We start from the raw sequence: 27,628 nt of genomic DNA on the forward strand, positions 1-27,628 counted from the left end.
ACCCTAACCCTAACCCTAACCCTAACCCTAACCCTAACCCTAACCCTAACCCTAACCCTAACCCTAACCCTAACCCTAACCCTAACCCTGACCCTGAACTAACTCGCCTCTCTCTGGATTCCAGAAAGAGCCTGGAAATGTTTTTTAAACCTAGACTGTGACACAACCCCTTCTTTCCTAAACCTTTTTCCAAAGGCGAATTCTGCAGCATTTACCATAATGTAGAGTAGGACAGAAAACTCCCTTTAGTTTGGGGTTGTATTTTCCTCTTCAGATCAGCCCCACAGAGCTGGACTCAACTGGAAATCAAAGCTCCCCAAGACCTCCTACCTCACCAGACCTTTTATTTTATCATTTGTATGAAAACCAAACCTTTTCTAGAATGTTGGGGAGGGATTAAACATCAGCTACATTCACTTAGCTGCTATTTATGTTAGCATGCAGATGTGCCAGGGGAGATTTGGAATCACAGAATCCCAAGATGGTTTTGGTTGGAACAGACCATAAAGCTCATTTCATTGCACCCTAGGGAGAGGGACACCTTCCACTAAATCAGATTTCTCCAAACCCCTTCCAACCCAGCACTGGACACTTCTAAATATGCTATACTGTCACAATTTTGAGGCAATAAAACCTAATAAATTCTATGAGAACAGATAAGGGCAAAGGTACAGCTGACATAGCTGGGTGGGTGCAGCTTTTCCAAATTCCAGATTTTCTGTAGCTGATCTATAGATTGTTTATAAAAATTTGTCTAAGATAGGGCAGGACCTTGACATTTGGGGTATTTTGATCCCTGGGGGCTCACTCATGGATGTTAGAGATGGCTCTGAAGTGATAGTTCAGCTGTAAATTCTTCCTGAGGAAGCTTCCTGATTTTGGCACAAAGGGAAAGGCTGTGAACAGGCCAAATGAGATTCAGCCATATCCCAGAATTCCATAAACTGGCATTGGATATATTTATCATGGCCTGGTTTTGTCCTGTTCCCCTGTGGCTGGCTCAGGTGAGTGCCCAGGACAACTTTCCTGCTGAGCCTTCACTGGGTTTCCCTGCAGTGACTCCTTTGGGAGGAGGGTTAAGCTTACCAGGATCTTGGGAATCCTTAATTCCCATCCTTCCCAGCTTCTCCTACCATCCCACCCATTTTCCCTGCTAACATTTTTTCTTTTCTTCGGGACAAATATTCCTCCCTTCCACCCCAAACTGTTCCATGATTCTGTGTTATTTCCCATGGAGCACTCAGGTGAAGTCATAATCCAGGAATAAATAATTTTCACACCCCTCCCTCTAGATCCAGAAAATACAAATCCTGCTTGGAAGGGGACAGATCCTGCAGCTGCAGCAGATGGGAGGCTTTCACTGGATAAATTTCAGGAGCTTTCTGTTGCTTTTATGCTCTTTTTCTTTCACAAGAGCATGTTAGTTTGAGGACTCCCAGGTTTTGGGAAGGCTGAAAAGCTGTGCCAGGACCAGAGCTGCTGCTGAAATTCCTATGACCACCCAATTTGCTTTGCCCTCTGCTACCCCAAACTCCTTTGGCACAAGGAGTTCTTCAGCTGCCTTCCTCTCCCAGCAGAGTGGGAATGGTGCTCTGGATGTGATGGGAGCTGCACCTCATACCCTGAGGAAGCCTCCCTCCTGCCGCTTTGGAGACTGATCCCATTTTTAACCAGGATTTCTGTCCTCCATTTCCGAGGAAGATGTATTTTATCCAGTGCTCTCTGAACATTCCCAGCTGGAAGAGAATGGGTGTGTGTCTGTGGAAGGGCAGGAAGGGAGCAAATCTTCTCCAGGCACACCAGACAAGGCTGTTCTGCCAGCCTGGGCTGGCATTTGTCACCCTGGTAGCTTCATGAGCCTGGCTTGTACCATGCCCAGCCTGGCATCGTCTGTGCCGCCATCCCCAGGCACAATCCTGCCTCTCCCACTCTTCCTCACCTTTTGGGGGCAAAGGAAGGAGGAGGCAGTGGATGAGCCAGGAATGAGAGCCTTAGGATCAGTGCTGCCCTCCCTGTGCTTCTCCTGGTCTTAACAATCCCTCTCACCCCCACTGTCCCCCTTCAAACTCTGTGCCCTGATGTCTCTCCAGAATTTCACTCCTTCAGCTATCCATTTTTTAATGCATTTCCAACCTGCAAGGCCAAAATGTGCAGCAGTAAATGAAACTGCTGGGACAGACAAATATTTATGGTTCTTGGCTTGATGATGGAGTAAAGCTTTGAGTTTATGTTCCTTTCACTTTGAGCTTCATGCTCCTCATGTAAACTGCAGTGATTAATCAACACTAGCCATTTTGTTACACCCTCTTCCCAGGACTAGCTCCACATAATGCTAGCAAAACCTGCTCAATATTTGATATCTTTAAAACCTGCACTTTTTCATTAAAAGAGCCTCTCAGCCACATTTCTGATATAGCAACTTCCAATAAAGCAGATCTTTGGGAATGCTGAAGGGAGAGCAACGCTGCCTAGGTCTGATGTCTGGGGTGAAGTATATTAAAAATAATCATCTTCTACCTGGTCACAATTAATCAGATTAAATAATGACATTAATACAATTTCCCTCAGTGACCGTTATTGAGGAAAGAAAAAATTCTTCCTCAGATGCTAAAAATAACCTCTAAACTTTGCTGTTTTCATTCCCCTAAACTCTTGAAACAAAACTCAGCCTGGAGTTTCCATTCTCTGGAAGCATCTCATCCCTGTATCTCCAGAACTCTCCCCCATAACCCCGGCTGGATTTCTGTGGCATTCCTAGGAACACCTGCCCTGGGAACAGCTCCATGCCTGCTCTCAAATTCCACTTAGTTGAATACCAGGTCCACAACCTTCTGGGAGCAGAGGACACAATCTGGAATTGTGTGCACCAAGGTTTAGCCTCATACCTGAACATAGATCTTGCTTGTATGCAGAATTTAGAATATAAGCACAGGCCTTGTGAAATACACTTTAGCATTGAACCTGATTTGTGGAACTGGGTTCTGGAGAGCCTTAGTGAAGAGTGTGTCCTGAACTATCCGAGTACAGAAATTTGGCTCTGAAATGGCGTAAGAGAAAGAAAAGACAATGCAAGCTTAATATTTTAAATGTCACCTTACAGGAAGTGCATCTGTCCTTTTGCTGAGGCAAGGATAAATCTGTGAACCTTCTGCCCTTGCGCTCTTCGTGAGGCACTGCAGATGATTTGGAGGATTTAGTTTGGCCTCAGTAGGAAAGGCTGCATAGGTTGGATGGTGAGTGGCTTTCACTGTGTGTTCCATGTGCTGTTCTGCTTGTCCAGGTAAGAGAGACTGTTCAGAAGACCTGAAACATTAAGCACAAAACACACACCTGCAAGTTCGACAAGAAACCTCACATTGTGCTCTTCTTACACTCTTAGAGGTGTCACTGCTGCACCTTAGCTGGGAAATGTTTTGGCATTATCAGCAAAGACAACTAAGGAAAAGCCAGTTTTCTTTCATTCTGTTTAGGTAATAGATTAAACTGTACTTACAGATATTAAGGATTATTATTGAGAATGTACACTGTCTGCGTGCCCTTTTATGTTCATCGAGAAGGTTCTGTACAGTGTTTATAGCAGTTTGCTGCACTGACTGATTTGAAAAGAGTCTCTCTAGGAATCATGTAAATTTGGCTGCAAGAGTATCTTTGCTGTCCAGAAACTTTTTCTCCTATTTTAAACAGTGCCCTCCAGAGCTTGCTGGAGGGTACTATGGGGTCCTTATTTATGATTTATTTGTCCATTTGTTTATTTAATTTTATATTTCTCTTTTCATTCACATTTATTGCTCTTTTGCCTTCACGTTTCCTGCCATTCTTTCACATTTTTCACTTTCCCCGTCACATTTCCTTTACTTTACCTCTCATTTTTCTCACTGTTCTTTTCATGTTTATAACACATTCCCATTAGTGTTTCCTGTGCTTCCCCCTTAGTTTTTCTCAGCCTTCTGCTAATTTTTTTCACACTTTTTGCCTCAACATTTCTTGCACTTTCCCATCACATTTCCTCGCCCTTTTCTCTCCTCAGTTTTCTACTCTTTCCCCTCTCATATTTTTGACATTTCCTCTCATATTTGTCTCACTTTTTCCCTTACATTGGATGCCCTTTCTCTGTCTTCACATTTCATACCCTACCCTTTCACCTTATATTTCTCACATATTTCCTCTCATCTTTCATACACTTTCCTTGGCACATTTCCTACCCTTTTCTTTGTTTTGGTAAGGTTTCCTTATCTTTTCCACCTCAAGTTTCCCACTCTTTCCTCTCTCTTTTCTCCTACTTTGACCGTCACATTTCCTGCCCTTTTTTCACTCATATTTCCTGCCCCTTTTCTCTCCTCACATTTCTCACTTTTCCTCTCATATTCCTTTCATTTTGTACTTCATGTTTCCTCACGCCTTTTTCTCCTCAGCTGTCCTGCCCTTTTCTCCCTCACATTTTCCACCCTTTCCTTTCACCTTTCTCCCACTCTACTGCTCACACTTCCTATCCCTTTTTCCCATCATGTTTCCTGCCCTTTGGCCCTCATGCTTCCCACATTTTTCCCCTGATGTTTCCCAGATTCTTCCACTCACATTTCTCACAATTTTCCCCTCAAGTTTCTCACACTTTTCTCCTCACATTTCCAGGCCTTTTTCTCTTCTCACATTTCCCACTGTTCTCATGTTTCCCGCTCTTTTCTCCCCTCATGTTTTCCTCCCTTTTCCACACATGTCCTGCCCTGGCCCCCTCATATTTCCTGCCTTTTTAAATAGCAGGCAGACAAGGTTACAAACTGCCTTGTGTTTCTTTGTGAGTATAGTGCAAATCTGCAAGACTGTATTGATGAACCTGTTGTCTCTTAATGGTTGTCTAAACATATGCCTGACAATAGAGATTCCCACCTGTCCTGCAATACTCCAGGGCAGAGAGACAAAGAGCCTCAGGTAGGATGATCATGGGTGGCCCAGGGGTGTTGCTGCGGACAGCAATCAYAGGTGACTGAGGCTTGGGCAGGAGCAGCTGTGGGGAGTGCTGGGCGGTGCCAGCTCCCTGTGACATCATTCTGGTGACCATCTTGTGCATGGCACCAGCCCTCAAGTCACGGGTCTCACTCTGGCCCCGGTGGCTGCAGGTGGGGATGCCCTTCCTGGGTGGGGCTGACATGGGGCATATTGATTGCCATATCTCAGCTGGGACAAGAGAAACTGAGATGTATTGTTCAAAGTTTTAAGAGCTTTTAAAAAGGTTTCCTTACCAAGGAGACAAGTTGCTCAACCAAGCCAGCAGGACAGGAGACAACTCTTGAGTCATTTTCTCAGGTGACATGTGACCATGAAAAGAGAGAGTAAAGTGGGGTTTATTCTCCAAACAACGTCCAGAGACCCCAACCCTCTTGAGACATTCCCTAAACTGCATGCGCATGCTCCACTGTAGAGTGTACACCTCTGCATATGCAAATGGCTTCTGAAAAGGGGAGGAGAATTCTGGAAATTTAGATGAATATGTATGCTTTTTATAAATAAATGATAACTTTGGAACTTTGTGTGCGTCGTATGCATTAGGGGGAGCAGTCCCCCACACACCTGACATCAAAATAATGTCTGCTTCCTAATACTGAAACTGCACTGTTAGAGAGTTTTATTCTTTCTGACATTTCAGTGAAATGGCTGGCACTCTTTCTCATGTTTTGCTTTCCCAGACAGAGATTTGGAAATGTTTCTTCCTTTCTGTGATACACTGCTTCTTCCTTGTACATAACATGAGTTGCTGTCTCACTCATTTACACAAAGAAATGGGAGTTAGAGGGATCAGATGAGCATCCAAATGTTCTCTTGATATTACCCTGCACAGATTCCAAGACTCAGGCAGCAGACACAGTGAGGTGGAGGAGGGAGGCCCTTTTGGTGGGGGACTCTAAGGTGGGAAGCTGACACAATGGCAGAAGCCAGTTCCTGAATGGTTGCTGTGATATTTGGCAGCCTCTCCATCCAATCCAATCCAGCCTGGGGATCCCTGGGGAAAACTGGCCAGTCAGGGCTGCCACAACACCTGGCACAGGGTGGGCATCTGCTGGACAAGATCACAAGAGTTGTGAAGCCACAGGGCAACAGTGGGTAACCCCTCTGAAGCTTCCCAGCCAGGCCCTGTACACATGGCAAAGTAAGATGGAAAACACCTCATGGGTCAAGATGGTGGGATTTTTTTATAAGTAATGCAATGGTCACGCGTACAAGGGAGAAGAAAAGCACTGTGAAAAGGGCTGAGGGGCTACATGTGTGACTGGGAGGACTAATCAATGTCCCTGTGGGTCCCAATACTCCCCAGACTCCCTCCAGCCCCACAGGGGACACTGTGGACATGGGAGATGTAAGAGTAACAATGTTTTGGTCAATAGATATAGGAAGTTAACCTGTGGAAGACGAACAATGCACAATAGAATTGTTGTTAGCATGGGGATGGTATCATGAGCCATTATGGCCCCATCTCAAGGGCTGGCCACTCATGAGATAATGCCATTACAGGAAAAAATCCATTCCAGAAGAGGAGATATAAGGCCTGGTTCTGGGGTGGAGGGGAGAGGAGGACATGATGCATGCCACTTCAAACCAGTGGACACCCTGAAGGTCTATAGCCTACGTACCTCTCCCACCTGAGCACCGTGCTCCACCTCCTTCTCCTGCTCAGCTCTTTCCAAGAATCCACGGGTCAGTGTGTATTGTTTGCTACAGCAATTAATAAAACAATTTTGCTTTGCAATCACAATTGTATCTTTGAGTTTTTTGTGCACAGGCATCCTCCAGAACCCAGAACTGTGAGTAACAGGACCCCTAGCCATTGGGAGACCTCCTTTCAGGAAAGTTTCTGGAATATCACAATCATGGCCACAAGCCCCATTCTGAGGCATAAAAAAGCAGAGGAGCACGATGCCTAGGTGATAGGGACATACATAATGGTGTGTCTTTGAGCTGCACAGGAGTGTTTCTGAGCTCAGGGACACCTGAGCATCAGCTCTAAGCCTCATCAGGATCCAGAAGTCCTCAGCAGGCAAGTAGGTGAGGAAAGGTCTATGCAAGGAGCACCCGAGGGAGATTTAAACAGTTCTAGGAAGCACAAGTGACCCAGAATGTGGTGAACAGGAGAGGGTAAATGGGGGCATGGCATGGCAATGAGGGCATGCCATGCCAATTAGCACAAGTTCACCCAGGCAGTAAGGCAGTGGGGCAAGCAGGAAGGACTCCTCTCTGAACATCTGAGAGCAGCCATTGGAGCCAAGAAAACAGATTCAGTAGTGGTAAGGAAGAGCATGAGGATACTCTTTAATCCCCAGTCTTATTAGCATACTTGTATTAAGCTTCCTCAGTTGTGGCATTAACACACCATAGAGCTCAATCCTCTGTAGGTTCCTTCCAACTCAGAATATTTTGTGATTCTGTATGCCAGAAGTGCCATGTAGGGATGGATGGCATCGGGGGGACAGTGGGCTGGTGACTTCTGATGGGGAACAAGGGGGACCCTATGGGGCTGGCAGTGGCTGGGGCTTAAAAGTCTGTATAGTGCTGAGGGTAGGCTTTAAGAAATACAAGGTGACAGCTGAGTCTGGGGAGACATAGTGGACCAGGGGACCCATACGGGGTATGGGGGAGAGGGGGCAGCAGTGACCTTTAGGGCCAGTGTGTCCCCTGGAGTCAACATGTCCCCCATATCTCTGACTCCATCAAAGCCATTCCCTTGTTCACCTTCATTTTCAGGAGTGTAACTCCACAGTTACAGTCCATCAGCAACCGATGGGAGCTCAGCCACCAGACTGGGTGGTAGGTATCCCCCAGTGCCACCCCCAGCAGTTGTCACCCCAAAACTGTTTAAGTGCTATGAGGAAGGACAAAGGTTCAGAAGGGGCAGGCAGGGAAGAGCAATGTGGGGGTGTCCCAAACTGGGTGTCATGGGAGGCCCAGGGTGGGTACAGGAGTTGGTGGGTGGCAGGAGTGCTGGTTTGGGTGTGTCCCCAGGTTGGGTGGTGGGGTGTATCTGAGGTTTATCCCCCAAGGCATGTGGTGTGGGGTACATTGGGTGCCACTCCATAAAATGTGGAGTGGGTCATCATACTGCCCATGAAGATTGAGGGCACCATCCAGAACACTGCACGCATGTGAGGTTTTTGGTGCTGAAGATGCTGGGAGATTTGGAGTGCTTGGGAGCCCAGGGCTGGGGGCTGGGTCCAGAGCTGGGTGATGGGAGCTCTGGTGGGATTCAGGGCTGAAAGAAGCTGCAGGGTCCAGGGCTGATAGTGGATGCTGGCAACATCCAAGGCTGGGAGATGGCAGCTGAAGAGTCTGGGGCTGTGGTGGGATCCAGACGGGACCAAGAGTGGGACCTTCACGTTTCATGACCTTTTTCCACTCCCATTTCCTGATCTTTTCCCCTCATATTCCCCACAATTTTCCCCAATGTTTCTCAGTTTTCTCCTCCAGTTTCCTGCCCTTTTCTTCCCTGTTTCACTCCCTTTTTTTAACTAGTCTTTCCTGTCCTTTTCCTCTCACATTTACCACATTTTAAATAACTGACGGACAAAGTTAAAAACTGGCTTCTGTATCTTTGTGTGTATAGATGCAGCATCATAGTGCTGTCTGGGGGCTCTGCCAAGGCAGCCACTTCTATCCCATGCTTCCACTTTCCCACTTCAACAGGTGGACCCGAGGCAGACACAGGTGAACCACAGGCAGACGCACACAGCACTGCAAGGCAGCCAGAGCCAGGCTTCGTCCCTCTGTGGGGACAGGCTGTCAGGGCTTCCCTGCCCATAAAATTCACAGGACACTGGGAAGATCAAACTGATGTATGGAGACTGGGGGAGATGGGACTGAACATCTTCCCAACTCCAGGAACTGCTGACAGGCAGGCAGGAGGCCTAGGCAGGAGGCACAGGCAAGGGCCACGGTCAGGCAGTCTCGCTTCTCAGCTTCTCCTGCAGATGAACAGTCCACTACACAATGTGTCACTGCCCCATCTATAACAGGGTGACACAGGGGACAGCCCATCTGCCAGCAATACAGGTAGCAGCACCCCAGCACACGCGAGTGCCAGCGACACCTGCAAGCTGCCTCCTCTGCCAGCAGCAGCCAGCAGCAGACTGCTTCTGCCACAGGCAGAAGAATGGCCATCACCAGAGGCAGCAACACCCACCCCATTGCTCAGGGCACCCACAGCGAGCAGGGCACAGTGGCAAGTGTCCAGAGCTTGAGGGATGCACCACACCATCCTCAAGCCTATGTTGCAGATGCAAAGGACAAGAGACAGATCCCTGTGCATGACATCTCCCACAAGAACTACATGGGGAACCAAAGACACAGCCAGCACAACAGTGAGACTGGGCACACAGCATGGCTACAGCAGGTTCCCTGGGCAGAGATGCAGGGACACGGAGCTGGACAGAGTAGCACTGGTAAGTGTAACATCACTGGCATGTTTCCACCAGGGCACCACAAGACTGCAAAGGATCTGAGTGTTGTGCCTAAGACAGAGCCTTCACAGGAACTATGAGAAGCTGGGCCTGTGCAGAGTACCGACTGTACCCACTCAGGAAAGCCAGACAAATTTTCCAGGATTCTCTGATAACCCTGTGCTGGGGTTTAAGTTTGATTTTCCYGGCCAATGCACCAAAAATGTTGTGGTTTGAACTTGGCTGGAAACCAAAGCACCCACGACGCAATCCCCCACCCCCCCACACCGGAGAGGCAGAGGGGACAGCAGAAGCCCAATTAACACTAAAATTTATGGCTTTTAGATAAGATAACATAATTGAAAGATATACATGTGCCCCAGAAAAAGCCAGACAGGCTGAATAACTTAAGTTGCAAAATAGAATTATTACTAAAAACTACAAAAAATACAATCACACCGGGGAGGGGAACAAAAGACAGGGAAAAATTACAAGGAGAAGAAAAAAACCGAACACTTTAAGACATCTGTTTTCTCTCTGCAAACTGTCTCTCCCAGGTCATCCCTCCCCACCCCTCCATGCCTTCCCACACACAATGGGGACAGGGATGTAAGTTCTCTCCTCACATTTGCCACAATGTCACTGCTCACATTTCATGCACTTTCCCCATACTGCTTCCCTGCCCCTTTTTCTCCTCAGTCCTTTTCCCCCTCCCATTTCCTGCATTTCCCCCTCGTTTCCCCTCAAATTTCTCACTTTCCCCCTCCCATTTCCTGCCCTTTCTCCTATTTTCCTCCTTTTTCAGTCGTATGTCCTGCCCTGTCGCACTCACATTTTCTGCCTTTTAAAATAACTGACAAATGAGGATACTTTTTTAACAACTGACAAAATTCTTCGTTTTTACTGAGAAAGCTGCAATACTGCAGCTTATTAATTAACCCCTTGTATATTAATGGTGGTCTAAACATACGCCTAGCAATGAGGACTCCGCCTGCCCGGTGCCGCTCCGGGCCGGAGAGACGAGGCGCCTCGGGCGGCAGGAACCGAGGCAGCCCGGGAGCGGTGAGGCAAACGGCAAGCACAGGAGGCCAGGGCTCCGGCGGGGACTCCAGCGGGAACTCCAGCGGGGAGCACTGGCAGACACCGCCTCCTGAGGGGGACATCAGCCCGGGCCGCCATGTTGTGCGTGGCGCCAGCCCCTGAGGGGTGGGTTTCCCTGCGATCCCGAAGGCTGCGCTTGGGTAAGCGTTTCCCGGGAGAGGCAGGCGCTGTTTTATGTCTCCGTAGTCACTGGCCTCTTGAGGCCACCCCCGTTAGAAGCCAGCCGGCAGCGTCCTTCCCCCGCGGCTCTTCTTCCCTGTGTGCCTTCTTCCCAGCATGCCAGTGCCCTCCCCACCCGTTCCGGTTCGGGGACGCGTGGAGATTGGCTTCTCGATCCCGGCGGCCGGAAGGAGGACATTTGAACGGTAACGGACTCTCCAGGCTTCTGCGCTGTGGGGTCATTGCCCCGGGACCGGGTGGAATTTGAGTGGCTTCTGGTGGCAGTGCCTCAAGGAACGGGGTGAGACTCGGGGGTCACCCGGCGGTGKCACCGCAGGRGATGGGGTGGGATTCGAGGGTCTTCTGGCCACTGCGACTCGGGATCGCGGCTTTGCCGCTCCTGTCCGCCGGGCAGCCGTGACGGGCCGGTGAGAACAGCAGACCCTCCTCCATCCCCGGGGGCTGCAGCCGGGTCTCTTCTTGTGCCCGAAAGCATGAGTGCGACCTGCGCTCTCCCCTTGCAGGTGCTGAGAAGAGCTGCCCGCGTCCGGCGGGTCACAGAATGGCCGGAGGTGACTATGAGGAAATTCTCAAGTACTATGAAATACACGGAACAGTAGGCACAGGTGGGCTCAGTCTGTGGATGCTGACGAGTGTATGTGATTTTCCGCTCGCCTCGGAGTTTATCTGTTACTTCAGAGTCTGTGTGTCCTGTGTCTATGGTGTATTTTGTGGGGCGAAACTGTGGAAATGTAGAAGGTTGTGGCAGCAATTGCTTCTTCCTTTAGCCAAGATGCTACATGCTGTGAATATGGTATTTGCTTCAAGGTGACTGAGATTACGGGTGAGAAAGCTTGTCACTGTGCAGAGCTTTACATGTCTGTTTCAAATTCTAGGTGGATTTGCAAAGGTAAAACTTGCACGGCATCGTCTCACTGGTGAAAAAGTTGCAATAAAAATCATGGACAAACTTGCTTTACAGGTAATCCAAAAGATACTTCACAGCTGGGAACTTGCTGTTCCCATGAAGTTTTTAGGAACACAGGTGTGACCTGTCACTGTGGACTAGTAGTAGATGCTGCAGGCTTGAAAGAATTTTAACAGCACCACAAATCCCATGCCCTCATGTGAAGAGGGCAACGTTCTCTGGCTGTAAAACTGAGGGGGTTACAGCTTCCAATATTAAACTAAATTCCTGTAAGTCAAATGGAGTGTTGGTGAGAATAATAACTATTATACATCTGCTCTTTTGGGTTTTACTAAAGTGTGTGAGGAGGGCAGGTGAGCAGTGACAGAACTGGTGCTGCTTTGAGTTTGTTCACTTGTGTTGTACAGGCTTACTCTGATGTACAGGCTTACTGTGATGTGCAGGCTGTCAAAATAATTGTCAGTTATTTGTCAACCTTGCCGTTGTGATCTCTTAGGATGACTTGCCTCGTGTTAAATTAGAAATTGATGCCATGAAGGACTTGAGTCACCAGCACATTTGCCAATTGTATCATGTGATTGAGACACCCAGGAAGATATTCATGGTTTTAGAGGTAAGGAACGGTGTTTCTGCTGTGGCAAAGATTCCTGGGTTTAGCCATAGAAGTAGATGCTAGCAGAATCCAAGTGAAATGATTCTTAGGATATCACAGTGTGTCCAAGGTGTCATGGTTTAAAAATGAATCTGAAAATGTCTTCTATCTTATTGTAAAAGCCAATTCTCGCTGCAATAAGCAAACTGACTTCAATTCACACCTCATGCTCCAAAAAATAGCACCGGCAGGATATGCGGGACTTGAGAAGTGCCACCGAGTTGTCACCTCTGGGCCAGATTCTGTCGCCTGTGATGGTGATATGGCTGTCGCAAATATCAGGCAAGAGTTAGGTTCTTGGGCTTGTTGGATATGTTGCACAGTGGCCTGGGGCATGCCTGGGGGCTGCTGGGATAAAGCAGATGGAAAGCAGGAGAAAAGTGCCTTTTCCTTGCCATCCAATGCCCTTGTTCATACTTAGATTTCATGACTGTATCCCAAATTGTTTGGTTTTATTTTTCCTACTTTCATGCAGTACTGTCCTGGAGGAGAGCTTTTTGATTACATAATTTCGAAGGACCGCCTTTCTGAGGAAGAAGCTCGTGTATTTTTTCGGCAGATCGTTTCAGCAATTGCTTATGTGCACAGTCAGGGATATGCCCACAGGGACCTCAAACCAGTAAGTCTGAACAGTAGTCAGATTTGAACAAATAATAATGAAGATCCACCTTTATTTCTCCGAATGGAGCTCAATGTGAGTTATGTCTTCTCTGTTCTCCTGTGCCTACAGCTCTTAAGCTAACATTTCCTGAAAGAGCATTATTTCTGCTTACTGCATTGTTCCTCAGCTGAGCCGGATGTAACTCTCTCTGAAGAATTAGCTTCCTCTGGAGGACGTGCAGAATAATGCCCTCCAGCTGAGAGTGGAGCAGACACAGATTTGGCTTTCACTGTTGCTTAGGCATTCTTACCATCCCCTTTATTCCATATTGTGTCCAGGGAGAGTTCTTATGATTCCTCTCTGTTGTGCAAACCGTTCTGTTGTGACAGTCAAAGAAAAATGTGACTCCCACAGTGTAAACATGCAACGACTGGGCAGGGACTGATCCTATGGCTTTGTTGTCACCACAGGAATTCAGCATGGGTTTAGGGAATGAAAGCCTTAAGACCATTTCTCCTTGAAGAGGTTAGAAGTCTTCATATTTAGAGACACTGTTAACTCTGAAAAAAGCAGATTCTTAGGGTACAAGGATTTTACTAGACAGCTCATAAAATCCTTGTCTCCAAAGAACTTCTCCCCAAGCAAAACCTGTGTACCTCTTGGAGAGACTTGGGTTGTAGCTGGAGACCTGATGGATTAATTAGAATTGTGTGATAACTTGTTTGCAAAGTGACTTCTAGTGGCTTCTGTTTTTATCTCCTGTTTAAAATAGTGTCAGACCAAACTGCTTGGGGCTTCATCCAGTCACATCTTGGACCTGTCCCTAGGATGAGGCAGCATAATGTTGCTGGGAAACCTGTTAAGCTCTTCTCCTCCTTATGAGAAAAGCTTTTTCTTAGTAGCAGTCTGAAGGTTTTCTGATGCCTGTTGACTCTCATCATCCCACCATGTGCTTCTGTGGAGGGGCTGGCTCTGTCTCTATGACCCCTTTGTTGGAATTAAAAGACTGCCATGAGGTCTCCACTGAAGCTTTCTCACCCACAGGCTGAACCATCATCTCTCCCTCAGCCTTTCCTCACAAGCCAAGTGTTCCACCTCCCTGGACAGGCTGATGCCCATCCACGGCACATACCTCAGTTAGGTGTTTTTCCTGTGCTAGAGGATGGGCAGAAACTTGCTGTACTGTTCTTGCCATGCTGAACAGAATGCAAGTGGCATCCCTCACTTTTCCAGCTCTGCTTCTTTTCACACTACCTGGGATATCACTAGCTGCCTTTTCAGGAGGCTGCTATGTCACTGTTTTTGTTTTCTGTCTAGCAGCTCTCGAGGCCTTTCTCCTTTCAGGTAGGAGCTTGTATTCCCAGTCTGGAATCTAGGATGTATTCATTAGCAACCACTCAAAATCTCCTGAGGAGAGCTTTAGGTAAATTCTCACTGGTAATGGCAAGAAGAAATAAGGTGAAAGAAAGCATGGCTCCTTGGATACTTGTGTTATAGAAGAATTCATCACCACTTTGTCTTTTACTAGGAAAATTTGCTGATTGACGAGGAACATAATCTGAAGCTGATAGGCTTTGGACTTTGTGCAAAGCCAAAGGTAAGAGTATCAGTTGCTCTCACAGAGCAGAGCTAAATCAGCTGCAGCGCACACATAAAAATGGCAGGTGCGACTTCAGGGTGCAGTGCAGAGCCTTGCACTAATTTGAGCTGTTTGTGTTGTTGTCATCCATTTCTAAATGCTTGGTAGGGCCTTAACGGTGTAATCCAGTTTTACCTTTTCTGAGCAGAATATCAGTTTTCTTCTCTTACACTTAACTTTCATTCCAATCTAAGGCAGATACTGCCTTGTGTGTAGAGTATCCTATCCTACAATGGCCTGTGCTGTAAAACTGATGCTGGTGTCCATTTTCCCCCGGGATTTTTCAATGATGTGCCATTTTCATAAGATTTGTCTGTGTGTGGAGATTGTGAATCTAATCAAATAGATTCCTTTTACATTTCCAAAGCCTTTGGATCCATATGGTTGTACTGTGTTGTTTACCTAGTTTAAAATTGGTTTCTAGATTGTTGCTCTGTTTCTTGTCTTCATATATGAGATGGAGAAGAAATTTGTTGGGAAGAAGGTCTTACTGATCCAAAGTCCTCAGATTGTTTTAGCTAAATCAGGTTAAAGAACCTTGCCAGAAATCAGGGGTATTAGACCACAATCTTGCTGTTGCAATGGTACTCTGATCTGCTTAGAAGAAAGCCCAGGGTAAGCGATAACATGTTTTTTATAAGAAAGCATTTTAGTGGTTCTTTATGAAGTTATTTCATTAAATATTGTTATAAATATCCAACCAGCCTCATGCCCAGTAGCTCTTGGGTTACTGATTCCCAAGTTCCATCTCTTTGTGGTCRCAAAGGGAAGTATTCCTATTAGAGGAGMAGCTGCAGAAAAGGCTGCTGGGATAGCACGTGAAGRAACAGCTTGGGATCTGAACCTTTATAGGATTCTACTGGTCTTGGACAGTTTTTGCCTAGTGAAGCCATATATTTTACCAAAGCAAAATATTAGGTGACTKTAKATACACAGCAGTGRAAAATGAAGCCTCTGAGGCCTCTAAAATGCTGTTGCTRGAAGACACCATCTGTGTTAGAGCTAATGCTTCTGTGTCRTCAGTSKTCTGTCTTGTTCTAGGGTGSCCTTGATTASCATSTGAACACATGCTGTGGAAGCCCAGCTTATGCAGCACCAGAGCTGATTCAGGGCAAAGCATACATTGGCTCAGAGGTAGGTGACACAATTTTGGGTTAGGGTGGGATTTTTTTTCCTGCCCAGCATGTATTTAAAGATGAGATTCAAATGTACTCCCTTGGTGTCTCTCTCCAATGCCACTGGATAACATTGCCTCAATGGCTCTCAGAAGCTGTGTGACTAACTGCAGTCACAGCCTGGAATAGCTCTTGATCACAGATTCTGCYGCTGGCTTTTTTATCTCTGACTAATCCTTCACTGTCCCCAGCTGTTACTCTACAAAAAAATAATTTAAACTCCTTCCTTCTACTACATTATTCCAAGCAGCAATTTGTTCTGTTAATCATCCAAGCCTTGTTACAAATTTTTATGCAGTCTCAGTATCCTGTGTTTTTGCCTTTGAACTCTTGTATGAAAATTTGCTCTTTGTTTTGTGCAGTGTAGCAAAATTAGAGAAAAGGAAACGCTGGAATTTATCCACATTTGATTCTGTGCCTAGAACATTAGGACCTGCTAACTGCCCTTGTTAATTCATTCAAAACGCTGCAATTGCAATCCCCTCAAGCTTCCTAACTCTCTGTGCTGTTGGGTGGAGTCAGTCTTTTTTCCTTCACCTCCTTAGCACCACTGTCCCTGGTCTCTAAGTCTTGCTTTCTTTTTTTTTTTGTTTTGTTTTGTTTTGTTGTCCATGAAGTTAGTGTTTCTCAAACTGCCTTTATCTTTATGATTGAAGTGGGAGTTACAGTATGAGCCATGTGGACCTTTTCATGTCTATACAGAGAGGAAACAATGGGGCTTTAAAGCTGATTGTAACTGTGCTGACAGCTGTCATAATCACTAATACATTTGAGCACAAAATCCCTTCTGATGACTTTGATTTCCTTTTTGTCAGTGAATCCTTGTAGGTCGAAGGTAATGCAGCAATCTGGTGACCTAAGGAGAGTGTAATGGTTTTACTAGTGTTCTAGTTTGAGTGAATTGAAAACAGTGTACTTTCACTTGGAATATAACAGTTCTGTCTAGAGTTAAGGACCCTACTTTCCATGAATTGCATGTGGGTTTTGCCAAAAGGAGAAAATGTTATCTGTCTCTAAGCCATTTTAGACAGATGAGGTTTGTGAACTCTCACTTTTATTTTTCAGGCAGATATTTGGAGTATGGGAGTACTGCTGTATGCTCTGCTGTGTGGCTTTCTCCCATTCGATGATGATAATGTCATGGCTGTCTACAGGAAGATCGTGGTAGGTATTGATGAGAGTAGAATGCATGAGGAACAGGAATCGCTAAGCATTATGGGATAATTTTGCTTTCTAATGCCAGAACCCATTGAGCTGTACCTTGAGCAAAAAGGGTTATCTGCTGAATTTTGTTATGCTTTGCTACTCTTTCGATCGATACTTTGCAGATTTGTTTCTGTTTTCCCTATGCCTTTGCAGCACTCTACCTTGGTCCTATGATAGACAACCGAGTTTCAGGAAAACTAGTGGGCTGGAATTTATATCTAAGTGTTTATCTGTCTTCTCCCTGTATTGTATGGATTTTCTGAAACTATTGTTCTTAAATGTCAGCCATTCTCATGTCTAGAAGAAGCAGGAATCTGCATCTGCTATCGTGCTTTCCTTCTCCAAAAGGGGTTGAATAAATAGTAGATAATATGAGTAAGTCATTAATTCTGTTTCCCTGTAAACTCCTCTTGATGTGGCTCAACAGCTGCTCTTCCTCAACGCACATGCACCTTTGCCAGCCACTTCTGAGCTGCCATAAAAATCTGTCTTGATAAAGTTTGATCTAAGTGAGTGGGATAACAAACGACAGTGTAGAGTAAGACCTTTAGATTCCTCTACCTCGTTCTCCTCTCACCCAGAGTCTGATGTCTAAAAAACCTCAAAAATAACCCTTTCTTGAGAGTATTCACTTTGGCAGGAGGCAACTGACACTGGTGTGCACAGGGAATGTTTTCCAGGTGCATAACAATCTGAGCTCTATAAAGTACCTGATTATTTCATCAAAGAATGTGGATTTTTCATCTGGAATTGGAGTACACTTGACTACCTTTATAGAAGATCTCTAGGAAACTTAGTTTGAGTTGTTGGAGAGAACTTTAAAAAATAAAAAGGGGGGGAAGGAAAAAAGACGTTAGTTCTAAATCCTTTTCTCATTTTCCCTTCTTTTGCAGAGGGGAAAATACAGTATTCCAAAGTGGCTCTCTGCTAGTAGTATCCTGCTCCTTGATCAAATGCTGCAGGTAAAGGTTTCTATTCAGTAAGTCTATAAAGTACTGTTGCATAGGTTCAAAATATTGCATCAGTGAAATATTTAAAAAAACATTCTCTGTTTAAATAAGAAGTTTAATTCTTAGAGTTTTTTGGAAAAGATTGTAAAAAAGATTATTATTGCCTTCAGCTTAAAAATCTTTGAGAAAAATGCTTGATTAGAAAAGTAATTAAGCAAAGTCTAAATGATTTAACAAAATTATCAAAGAGCATGCGTTTCATCATTCTTACTGTGCTATAAAAATGAGCTATTTTGTAAATGATGCTTAACTTGCTGAATATGCATTTGGGCTACACCTAAGGAATCTAGATAATGCTGCAAATCCCTGGGAGATCTGTTGTAACTGTAGGTTCTATAACTGCCTTTCAGGAGTGTGAGCTTCCTTTTGGTGATACTCTGAAACAGTATTGGTTTCTGGTTTTGTCCCTAACCACCCTAACGTTCTGTGTAGAAGATGAATTGTTTCTTTACTTTTTCCCCACAATTTAAGTATCACTTTGATTTTTGTTGACCACCAGGTTGACCCAAAGAAGCGGATTACAGTAAAACACCTGTTAAGTCACCCTTGGCTCATGCAAGGTTTTTCTGATGCTGTTCAGTGGCAAAGTAAATACCCAGTAAGTACTCTGATCAGATGAATACTAACGCATTTCATGTAATATTTGCTAGATTACTACCATCCCTGTAGTGTATAGTATGAAGGCATTTCTTCAAAGATTAATTTTGAGATGGCTTTGGTTCTTTTCTGATTCTTTTAGCTGTCAAAATATTACTTGCTCTTGATTTCTTTTGAGGAGAATTTTTGGAGCAGAAATGTGTTTTCTTCATATTCTGCAGCTGAATCTGCAAAATAACTGAATTCTCATCATAATATGAAATACTTCTACATATGAATGACCAGCTCCTTCTCTAGGCTGTTTGATCAGTACTTTGCTTAATGTGCAAAACACAAATGATCTGAAGTGCATGTTAGATGTGATTGTGGTTTATATTGTATGTAGTCCTCACTGAAAGTTTGAACCAAAATTTAATTTCATTGAAAGTATATCCGTCCTGTCTCTATCATTTATTTTACTTGTGTGAGAGACGAGGGCAGTATGGAGAGGAAAAAAACAAAATAATCTGTTAGCAGAAAGTGCTGAGAAGTTCCTGCATGTTTACAGCCAATGCTTCCCGTTGCCACCAGATGCCACTGTTTCCCCAGGTAAAGAACAGTTTGTTCTTGCACCGTCGGTGCCGGCTGGCGCTGGTAGAGATGGGGATGGCCTATAGCTTTGGATATTTCTAGACAGATGAAAGTGTAGCTTCCACTCTGTAAAAATCTTACGTGCTTCTGCGTGGCTTATTTGATTTCATAAGATGTCACCTGTGAAAGAGGGGTCAGGCTGTGAAGTTGTTGAAGTTGTATGACTTTTTCAGGCTGCTTCCTGTAATGTTTAGCTGTGATGCTAAGCATTTGGAATACAAGGTCTAAAATCATCATTGACTATTGACTCAGCCCATTGGGTTTCACAACAGTGCAACTGTCAGATTATGAATTATGGGGCAACTTTAAAACCTCACACTTCAATATCCATTGTATTCTTGCAGCTGGGACATCTTGATGAGGACTGTGTAAGAGAGCTTTCTCTGTTTCATGAGCAGAGCAGGGAGACTATATTGCAATTAATAACAGAGGTAAGAAGAAAATGTCAGTAATTTACACTAATTAAATTCAGTAATAGAGTAAATAAGTTTACTTTGTTATCAGACCAACACGTATATTCTCAAGTATGACATCTTACATAAATTTCAGCTTTAAGGAGTTCCTGAGAATCTGACTGTAGCTAGTAAATACAAGCTACTGGTTCAGAAGTTCAGATTTGTTTATTTGTTTTTCTTCTTTGATTGTGCTCTTTGTGTTCCCTAAATCTTACTGTTATTTGCCGCTATGGTAAAATTCTTCCGAATCTCTGAAAGCCAGAGCAGACTTATAGAAATTTGTAATTGAACAATAGATACCATTTGCTGGGTTAACTCTTTGCTCTGAAATGGTTCAATAAATAGGAGGGAAAGCAAATAAGATAAAAATATCAGAGCAACACCCAGACAATCTACAAAATGTAGGATTTCTTTGAGGTACTATTCACAGATTTTTAAAAGTACTGAGTATGTTTAATCATTTTTGACTACAAATGACAAAAGTTGAATGGAATACTTCTAGAAGTACTGTGCAAATGTTAGCAATGACATAGTAGAAGAGATTTAATGCATGATGTGTACTACAGCTTTTACCTGAATCTGAGAATTCTTCCTTGAAATTAATTTTTTTTCCTTTCTACTTGGGGTTTTTTTTTGAAGACTTAGTTTTTCCACATAACTGTAGCAGAAACAGAATTTTAAAATGTGTGTGATACTTATTATAGATTTGTGGAGTTAATTCTCCTTGTTCTTTGGTTATAACAAATAATCAGAATAATTGTCTACAGAGGGAAAAGTCCTACGAAATAGGTTTATGACATTTGCATAGTCCTTTACTGGAAGATTTCAAATCTCTTGTAAATTATTCAAACTGTGCTATGCTGTAAACCTGTCAAGAGCGGTGTCTATGTTCCTCACACACACAGAGTGGCTGAAAATCATGCAAAAAGTTGGTGCTTGGGGAAGAATGAGCAGGAGTTGCTTCCAAAAAAATTGTACTGTGGCTGAAGTATTGGAAAAACCAAATGATTAGGTTTGCATTCACTTCAGTAGATAGATCTGGACTCCCGCATTACTTTCCATGCTACTGCATGAACTACAAACTAATTTCCAAAGAGCAACCAACACAGTGCCTTTTTCTTGATCTCAGACACGTAATGCAAATCACCTAAAGTCTGAAATTACACTTAGGTGTAATTAGGGTTACCTATCAGGTAGAATAGCTTGTAGAGAAAGAAATTTTCTGAAGTCTGAGTTTGACTTGTACTTGCAATGTTTCACATCCTCTCACAAGAGGAGATTAAAATATTCTCTTTCTTTCTTTCTTTCCCTCTCTTGGACCCCACAGTGGAAATATGACCACATGTCAGCAACTTACCTCTTGCTTCAATCCAAGAAGGCTCGTGGCAAGCGTGTTCATTTAAAGTTTCCGTATCTAACAGGGCATGCCAGTACCATGATGTCGGCAGGCCTTCAGGTAAGCTTGAAGTGAGCAGGATAGCATTTGCTTAAAATCCTGCTCTGCATTGACAAAGCTCTGCCTAGAGAAACATTCTGGTAATCTAAACATCAGGAAGCGACCTGAGTTTAACCCAGTTTGTCTAAACATAGTGCTAATAACACCAGGGTGGGTTTGATCCGTGTGGCCCATTGACTTAAGAGTTGGACTTGCTGATCTTTGTGAATCCCTTCCAAATCAGAATATTCTGTGATGTATGCAGTCAGCCACAGTTTGGTCCTTTAACAGTTCCATCTTCTTGTGAACATGATTTAGGAAGTTGGGCTGCCTCTATGGATTGGCTTTACTGGAAGAACATCTGGGAGCATATGATGCATCAAGTGCTGCATGGAATCCCTCCTTGTTAGTGGGCTCAAGTCCCATGTTGTCTGGCTTGGGTGATCACTCAGATCTTGTTTTGTGATGACTAACTGCACTCCATGCTTGTCTGTATGTATTTTTGTACCTTGCAGGTCACATTTAGTAAGGAAAATCTGGGGGTAGATCGTCGCATGTCACTGCTCTGAGACTGCATGAGCACTATGTGAGCTAGTGATCAAATCAGAAAAAGTCATCCCTTTATCATCTTTTTCACTGGAGAGTATAATCCTAGAGAGGATGCTGTTTGTTTTAAGAAAGGAAATACGTTGCTGCTGTTTTTCTGATTATTCAGATTCTGAAGCATTTTGTGTATCTTAGTGGAATTTCTGTTCGTATAGTTTGGTAGTGATAGAGCACTTCAGAATGTGGCTGAAGCTGCTAAACTGCTTGCAATGCCATATATAATGTGCAGCCATGTATGATGTCAATGATAGTAGTCCATTTTACAAGTTCCAAAGCATTGGGTGGATGTGCAGACTTGTGTTAGCTGTTTCCCCTTGAGATAAAACATGTGTAAAATGGTCTGTAGAGGCAAGGACTCAGGATAAATACTTTATGTATCTGAATCAATTGCGTGTAAATTGTTTCAGTTTATCCACACAGCCTTTTTGAGGTGAGAATTCTAGGATTACTAGAGCTTCATAACAGATCGTGAATCATAATATTTTTGATTATGCATCATGTGATATCCATGATCATGGTGGGTTATTCTTCTACACTCCAGTGATTAAGGTGGAGCTTCACTAGGTTCAGTTGTGCTAATACTGTGAAGCTACTTCATTTCTAGTGATGTCCAAGGTAAATTGGCAAATGCTGCTAATTAACATATGCATTATGCCTTCCCAGGTAATGGTGAAATTCTTSTCTACACAATACARCAATCCATTAGTCCTCCTCCAGCACTCAGGACACATTTAATGTGCTTACATGTAACTACTGGGTGAATATCAACTGAATTTGCCAAAATGCCCAGCTAGCAAAGCTCTCTAGCTGGGCCCGGTCTAATGTGATGACAACCAAGCAAATAGAACCTTTAACTTAGCCATTTCTGAATTGGGTGGCACAAGCTTGTACATATTACTGCTTGATTTCAAGCAGTTCAATGTAGAAGCATATTGCAAAAATTTCACCATGACATCTAGAACACAGTAGCCAAGGTATCCTATTCATGCATTCATGTTTAATGGAATGTGATTTTAACTAGAGTATCAGGCTCCTAGCTGCTTGTAATTAGCAACCCTCTGGTAAGGGCGTTTGAATAAGGCATCATAGAAGGTCTGGCAGCTTCAGGGAGCTCTTTATTTCAGTAGTAATGAGAGATCTGTTCATTGTAATATGTTGATCATAGGGCAACAAAAATTTGCCTGCCAGCAGAACATAAGTTACTGAAATGTTATCCAGTCCAACTAAAGGGTACCCATTCCAGCCAAGGACTAACAATTTAAAACAATTGTGTGTGGTTTCACTGAAATGGTATGAAACAAGTCCCTGTGAAGAGTTTCCTGTAAATAATAAAAGGTGTTGGAGGCTAAGGATGCTTTAATATACATTTGATTGTATTGGTGTGAACCATCAAGGTTAGCAATCTTGGCTGAAATTATAGATCTCTTCATTTAATAATCCTGACAGCATCAGGATAGGCGAGAGGGGTGGTGGCAGGGTGCAGAGCTGGCGATCAAATGAAGGGTTCATATGCTAGCTCCAATTGATGTGGTGGATTCAGTAGTCAAATGTTTAGGATACATGTGTTTACATTTATCCAGCCCTTTTTGAAACATTACTCCATTCTTTTCTTGGATTCTTTCCAGATTATTGTTAAGCTTTTAGTAAAAAGAGTTTGTGGTCCAGGTCTTGAATTCAAAAGTGAGTATTTTTGTGAGTTGCTTCTCTTCTTGACAGAGGTCAAGATAGATGATTTGGCAACAGAACTTTGAGAACAGTTTCACATCCACTTTTGATACAAATTACAAATCTACAACAGCAATATTAAAATCATGTTATAAAACTTAGATCACCGTCATGGAAACTTCCATTATGAGGAACTTAGAAAGAAATTAGGTTTAGATTTGATGGCAGTCTTTTCTGATAATATCTTACTTCTAAGTGTACAGTGGAATCTCAACTGAATATTTCTTTGCATTCTGGAAACTGAAAAAAATACACACTGTGATGTGTAAAGATTTGCCAGACTGCAGGGAAGTGCCATGTGTATTTCTATTCATGGAATTTACAGATACAGCTTCCCTGTTTGAAGAAACTCCATTAAAAGAATTTATTTTAAATACTCATAGAACGAGGCAGTTATTTGATATAGTATTCTTAATCCAAAAATATTATTCTAATTGTACATAAAAGTTATTGTATATTTAAATATCTGGTAGACCCTAGCCAAGTGGAGTTACAAACTGAGAAAAGAAACGTTTTAAATATATAGCTTGACGTACATTATGCCATTCTGTAGCTGTAGGTAATTTGATTAAAACTTGAGCTTTAAGCATCTAGAAAATGAGTAAATGAGGGTTTTAAAATGGACAGAAAAAAATAAGGTGCAACAAACTAGGTCTCAGACGTAGGCTAGAGCTGGACAAATCTCTGCATAAGTTCAACCTCTCTGTATTGGACAAGAAAATCAAATGAGGCAATTAAAGTTTTACACTTACATCAAATGAAAATTTCTAGCTGTGGTTAGGTCAGCTGGTAAGTAATAGTCTTAAACATGAAAGCTAAAGARTTTAGAAAAGCAGGTAAAGAAGTGGCAAATTACTTGAAAACTTTATGAGCAAGTTATAGAGGGAATCAGAGGTATTGAAGAGTTAACTATTGCTCTATAGTTAACCTGTATATGGTATTTTTAACCTGCTTCAGATCAGAATATAGCAAGGGATTTCTTAATTTTTTTTACCGTTTTAATTTTCATTGCATGTCTTGTAGTATTCGAGGCCTGATGCCCATCTGGAGGACACAGAATTCACACTGTCAACTCCACTGACAAGAAAAGTAGCATCAAAGAAGCACGAAAACAACGAAAATGTTGAAACAGTATCAGCTTTAAGAAATGAAATGCCCTTTGCACTTCCTGCTCCAAAGACTCCTTTTGCACAGAGTCAGACTGAGACACAGGAACAAGCTGTTCCCCCTAGGACACCTGTTTTCAAAGGTATGTCGAATGTCAATAATGAAAACTGAGAACATATATGTTGCTTGGGAATCATTGAAACTCAAATATGAGTGCAATACTTGTGCATCCAATTTTTTTGATCTATTCACCTATTTTTGGAAGACTTAATTTTTTTTTGCCCTATGCATTATCCTGGTTCTTCTCGTACATGTGGTGAGGTGCTCTAAGAGTCTAAATCATCCATCAAGGCATGTTACTTGTGTGTTGCTTCTAAGAGTCATTGCTGCTCACCGTTCTCATGTGTGAGCCCCTTTTCGCACATGCTAACATGGAGCCAAGTGCTATGTTCTTAAAGCTTGTAGCTGATTCCGTTTTTCCATGAAGATTGACATCACATCATTTCCTCAACACAGTTTTTTCTTTGTGATTACCTTGAAGGAAAAAGAAAATGTATACTTTTAGTTAAATCTGCTTTAATTGCTGCTCCTAAGAGAAATCTAAGTTTTGGATTCCTTATGGTTGGAAATGCATATTAGCATTTTCACAGAACAGTCCAGTGTAGCAGTGAAAAGGCTTCTGTTAACAGCTCCAGAGATGTGGATCTTGCAGCGTGCGGTAGACCACAGAAATCTGTTTAAAATTATATCAGCTTTTCTCAGTTATCAGAAATTTCTGTCTTCAGCCTGTGTAGGCATGTATTCATATATTCATTACCATTTCCTTCAATGATTACCATAAAAGTTTTGGTGTTGATACTGTAAGTGATAAATCTGTCTTTCAAATGCCAAGAACTCGTTGCAATTGGAGACACTTTAGTTCCAGATGCTAAGGAGTATTGTTCAGAAAGRGTAAGTTTTGTAGGCTGATTCAAGAAATAAGGGATTTTGAACATACTTCTGCTTAATGAGATATTTCATCAAGGGTTTAAAGCAATACAAAGACTACTTTATGAGTTTGTCTTAAGATTGTATGTGATAGCTTGTAAGGTGTGACGTCAGGGTATGTTTAAAAATAAAATAGATACTATCTGATATGGGTAATGTAGAAACACTTTTAGCATTTATTTAGTGGGATTTATGAGGATTAAACAAACAGATAATTCTTTCATGTGTTGAAAGATCTTTGATTCAGGAAATAGAAAAGTGGAAGTATCCATTGGAATTTTTGAGATTATTTGTCTGGAATCAGGTGCAATTCTGTAGAGAACTGAAATTTTGAACATCGAAGCTGGTTTTGGTAGTCACGGCTCATTTGCTGACTGTTTCACTTGGTGCTTTCCCCTGCATATTCAAAACCATGCTCTGACTTTTTAGCCTGTTGTGTAGAGTGTACATTGAACATAAAACATAACTATATAAACTTACACCCTTCATATAAGGGAAGTAGATCAGTGAAAAATACAACTACTCAATGCAGTGGATTGCACAGTATTTATTCAGGGACCAGTGACAGGGAAAGAAAGTAATTCTAATCCTCAAATTTCTAATATTGAACTGCATTGGTTACTGTTAAGGTTTGACTTGTAGAGTCATGGGGAAATCTGTCAGAGTTATAATTTAGAAGAGATAGAATTAAAAACATACTTTACAGTGACCAAAATATAGACCTGAGATAGAAAAGGGGTGTGGTGTTAGAAATAAATTATTAATAATGAGAAATTGTCACTGAAGAGAAGGAAATCCTTTATGCAAATATAAACTTAATTTGGCTTGGATGCTTTCAGACAGTCAGTTCACTGCAGTCACCCCAATTAAGAAACCCACAAACCCAACAAATGCAGATGAATTGGCAGCAGTTGAGATTCTTCCTGAAAGAAGGTAAKTGTCCYRTTATTTGCCTACACTCGTGATCTAGAGCAGGACTACCTTAATCCATGTGCTGCCTAGGAAGCCTTGTTACAACAGCAACCTATTGATTCTAGCAAGAGGATAGAAATCTTTCTAAAACCTTTTTCTGCATTCGCTAGAAAACAATGTAGGTAGAGAAAAGTTTTAGAACTATGTAACTCAATTATCATTAGGATATATTCCTATTTTTTATAATGTTAGTACATTCTTATTCCTGTTCCCCACAGGACTGCARTTTCTAGATAAATCTTTGGGTTTAAACTTCAGCAGACTTTCAAACAGAAACTCCTATAATACTTTGCACTTGATTTCATTTTCTTTGTTTTCTCACATCAGGTATTGTTTTAGTGACATGTCTGAAATAATTTGGTTTTTAACACTGAAGGAAAAATAACCAATTAATTTAATCGTGTAACAGATGTCAGTCAGTGGAATTCGATCTCAATCTTGCACATGTGGATAGCAGCCAAAAGAAGAGAAAAGCCAAAATATTTGGAAGTCTTGAAAGAGGCCTAGATAAAGTGATCACAATGCTAACACCAAGCAAGAAGAAACGATGCACTAGAGACTGTCCAAGAAAACTTAAGGTATGTTTGCTGCAAAGGTCTTACATAGGAACAAGTTATTATATTAGTTTATTTAACAACATTATTATATTAGTTTATTATATATTCATTATTGTATTACAATAATTATGATTCARAGCATCCAGTAGCTTCAGAAGTGGTTTTGTGAACCTGTGACCTGTCTTGCCTGCATTCAACAGTAAAGTGCTCTTAGAGCAACTGTACTGTTAACAAGACAGTACCCCAGATATCACATTCAGTTATCTGTTAGTCTGAGTTCAAGCAACAGATCCAGGGAGGAGTTCAGCCATGGCTGCCTGTGGCCCATCTAAACCAAATGTGAAGGAAGCAACATGTTTTTAAAGGAGTCCTACCTGACAGTTTTAAATCATGTTATTCATGTGGGGATACTGCTAGATCTCCCGCTAAAAACCTGACTTATTAGTGCTGGACTACAGAAACCTATGTCCACTCCGGGATAGGCTTTAGGTGGCTAGGAAATCTGAAATTAGACTTAGAACCTAAATAACTACACCTTGTGAAAGACTTTCTGTCAGCATAATTTAGATTGTTAAAGTTCCAATGTCACTGTGTCTGAGCCAGTTAGCTACTTATCCTTCTTTAAGTACCTATTGAAAAAGCAGTTCCTGAAGTATGTTGCACTTTA

At 42.8% G+C, this 27,628-nt stretch overlaps 1 protein-coding gene across 1 annotated transcript; it reads left to right on the top strand.

The window, feature by feature from the left end:
- Nucleotides 1-10,188: 10,188 nt before the first annotated feature.
- MELK (maternal embryonic leucine zipper kinase) lies at nt 10,189-27,016 on the top strand (the record flags this gene model as incomplete). Its single annotated transcript, XM_057388073.1, has 15 exons — nt 10,189-10,885; nt 11,204-11,305; nt 11,576-11,661; nt 12,104-12,220; nt 12,735-12,878; nt 14,389-14,457; nt 15,541-15,633; nt 16,740-16,838; nt 17,774-17,842; nt 18,390-18,488; nt 19,462-19,548; nt 20,900-21,028; nt 24,362-24,587; nt 26,272-26,365; nt 26,814-27,016. Coding segments are annotated over exons 1-15 (1,906 nt in total), but the record flags the coding sequence as incomplete, so codon positions are not given.
- Nucleotides 27,017-27,628: the final 612 nt, after the last annotated feature.

This window comes from Malurus melanocephalus, unplaced genomic scaffold, assembly GCF_030028575.1.
Source record: "Malurus melanocephalus ecotype Western Australia unplaced genomic scaffold, MMel_1.1 scaffold_1547, whole genome shotgun sequence".
NCBI lineage: Eukaryota > Metazoa > Chordata > Aves > Passeriformes > Maluridae > Malurus > Malurus melanocephalus.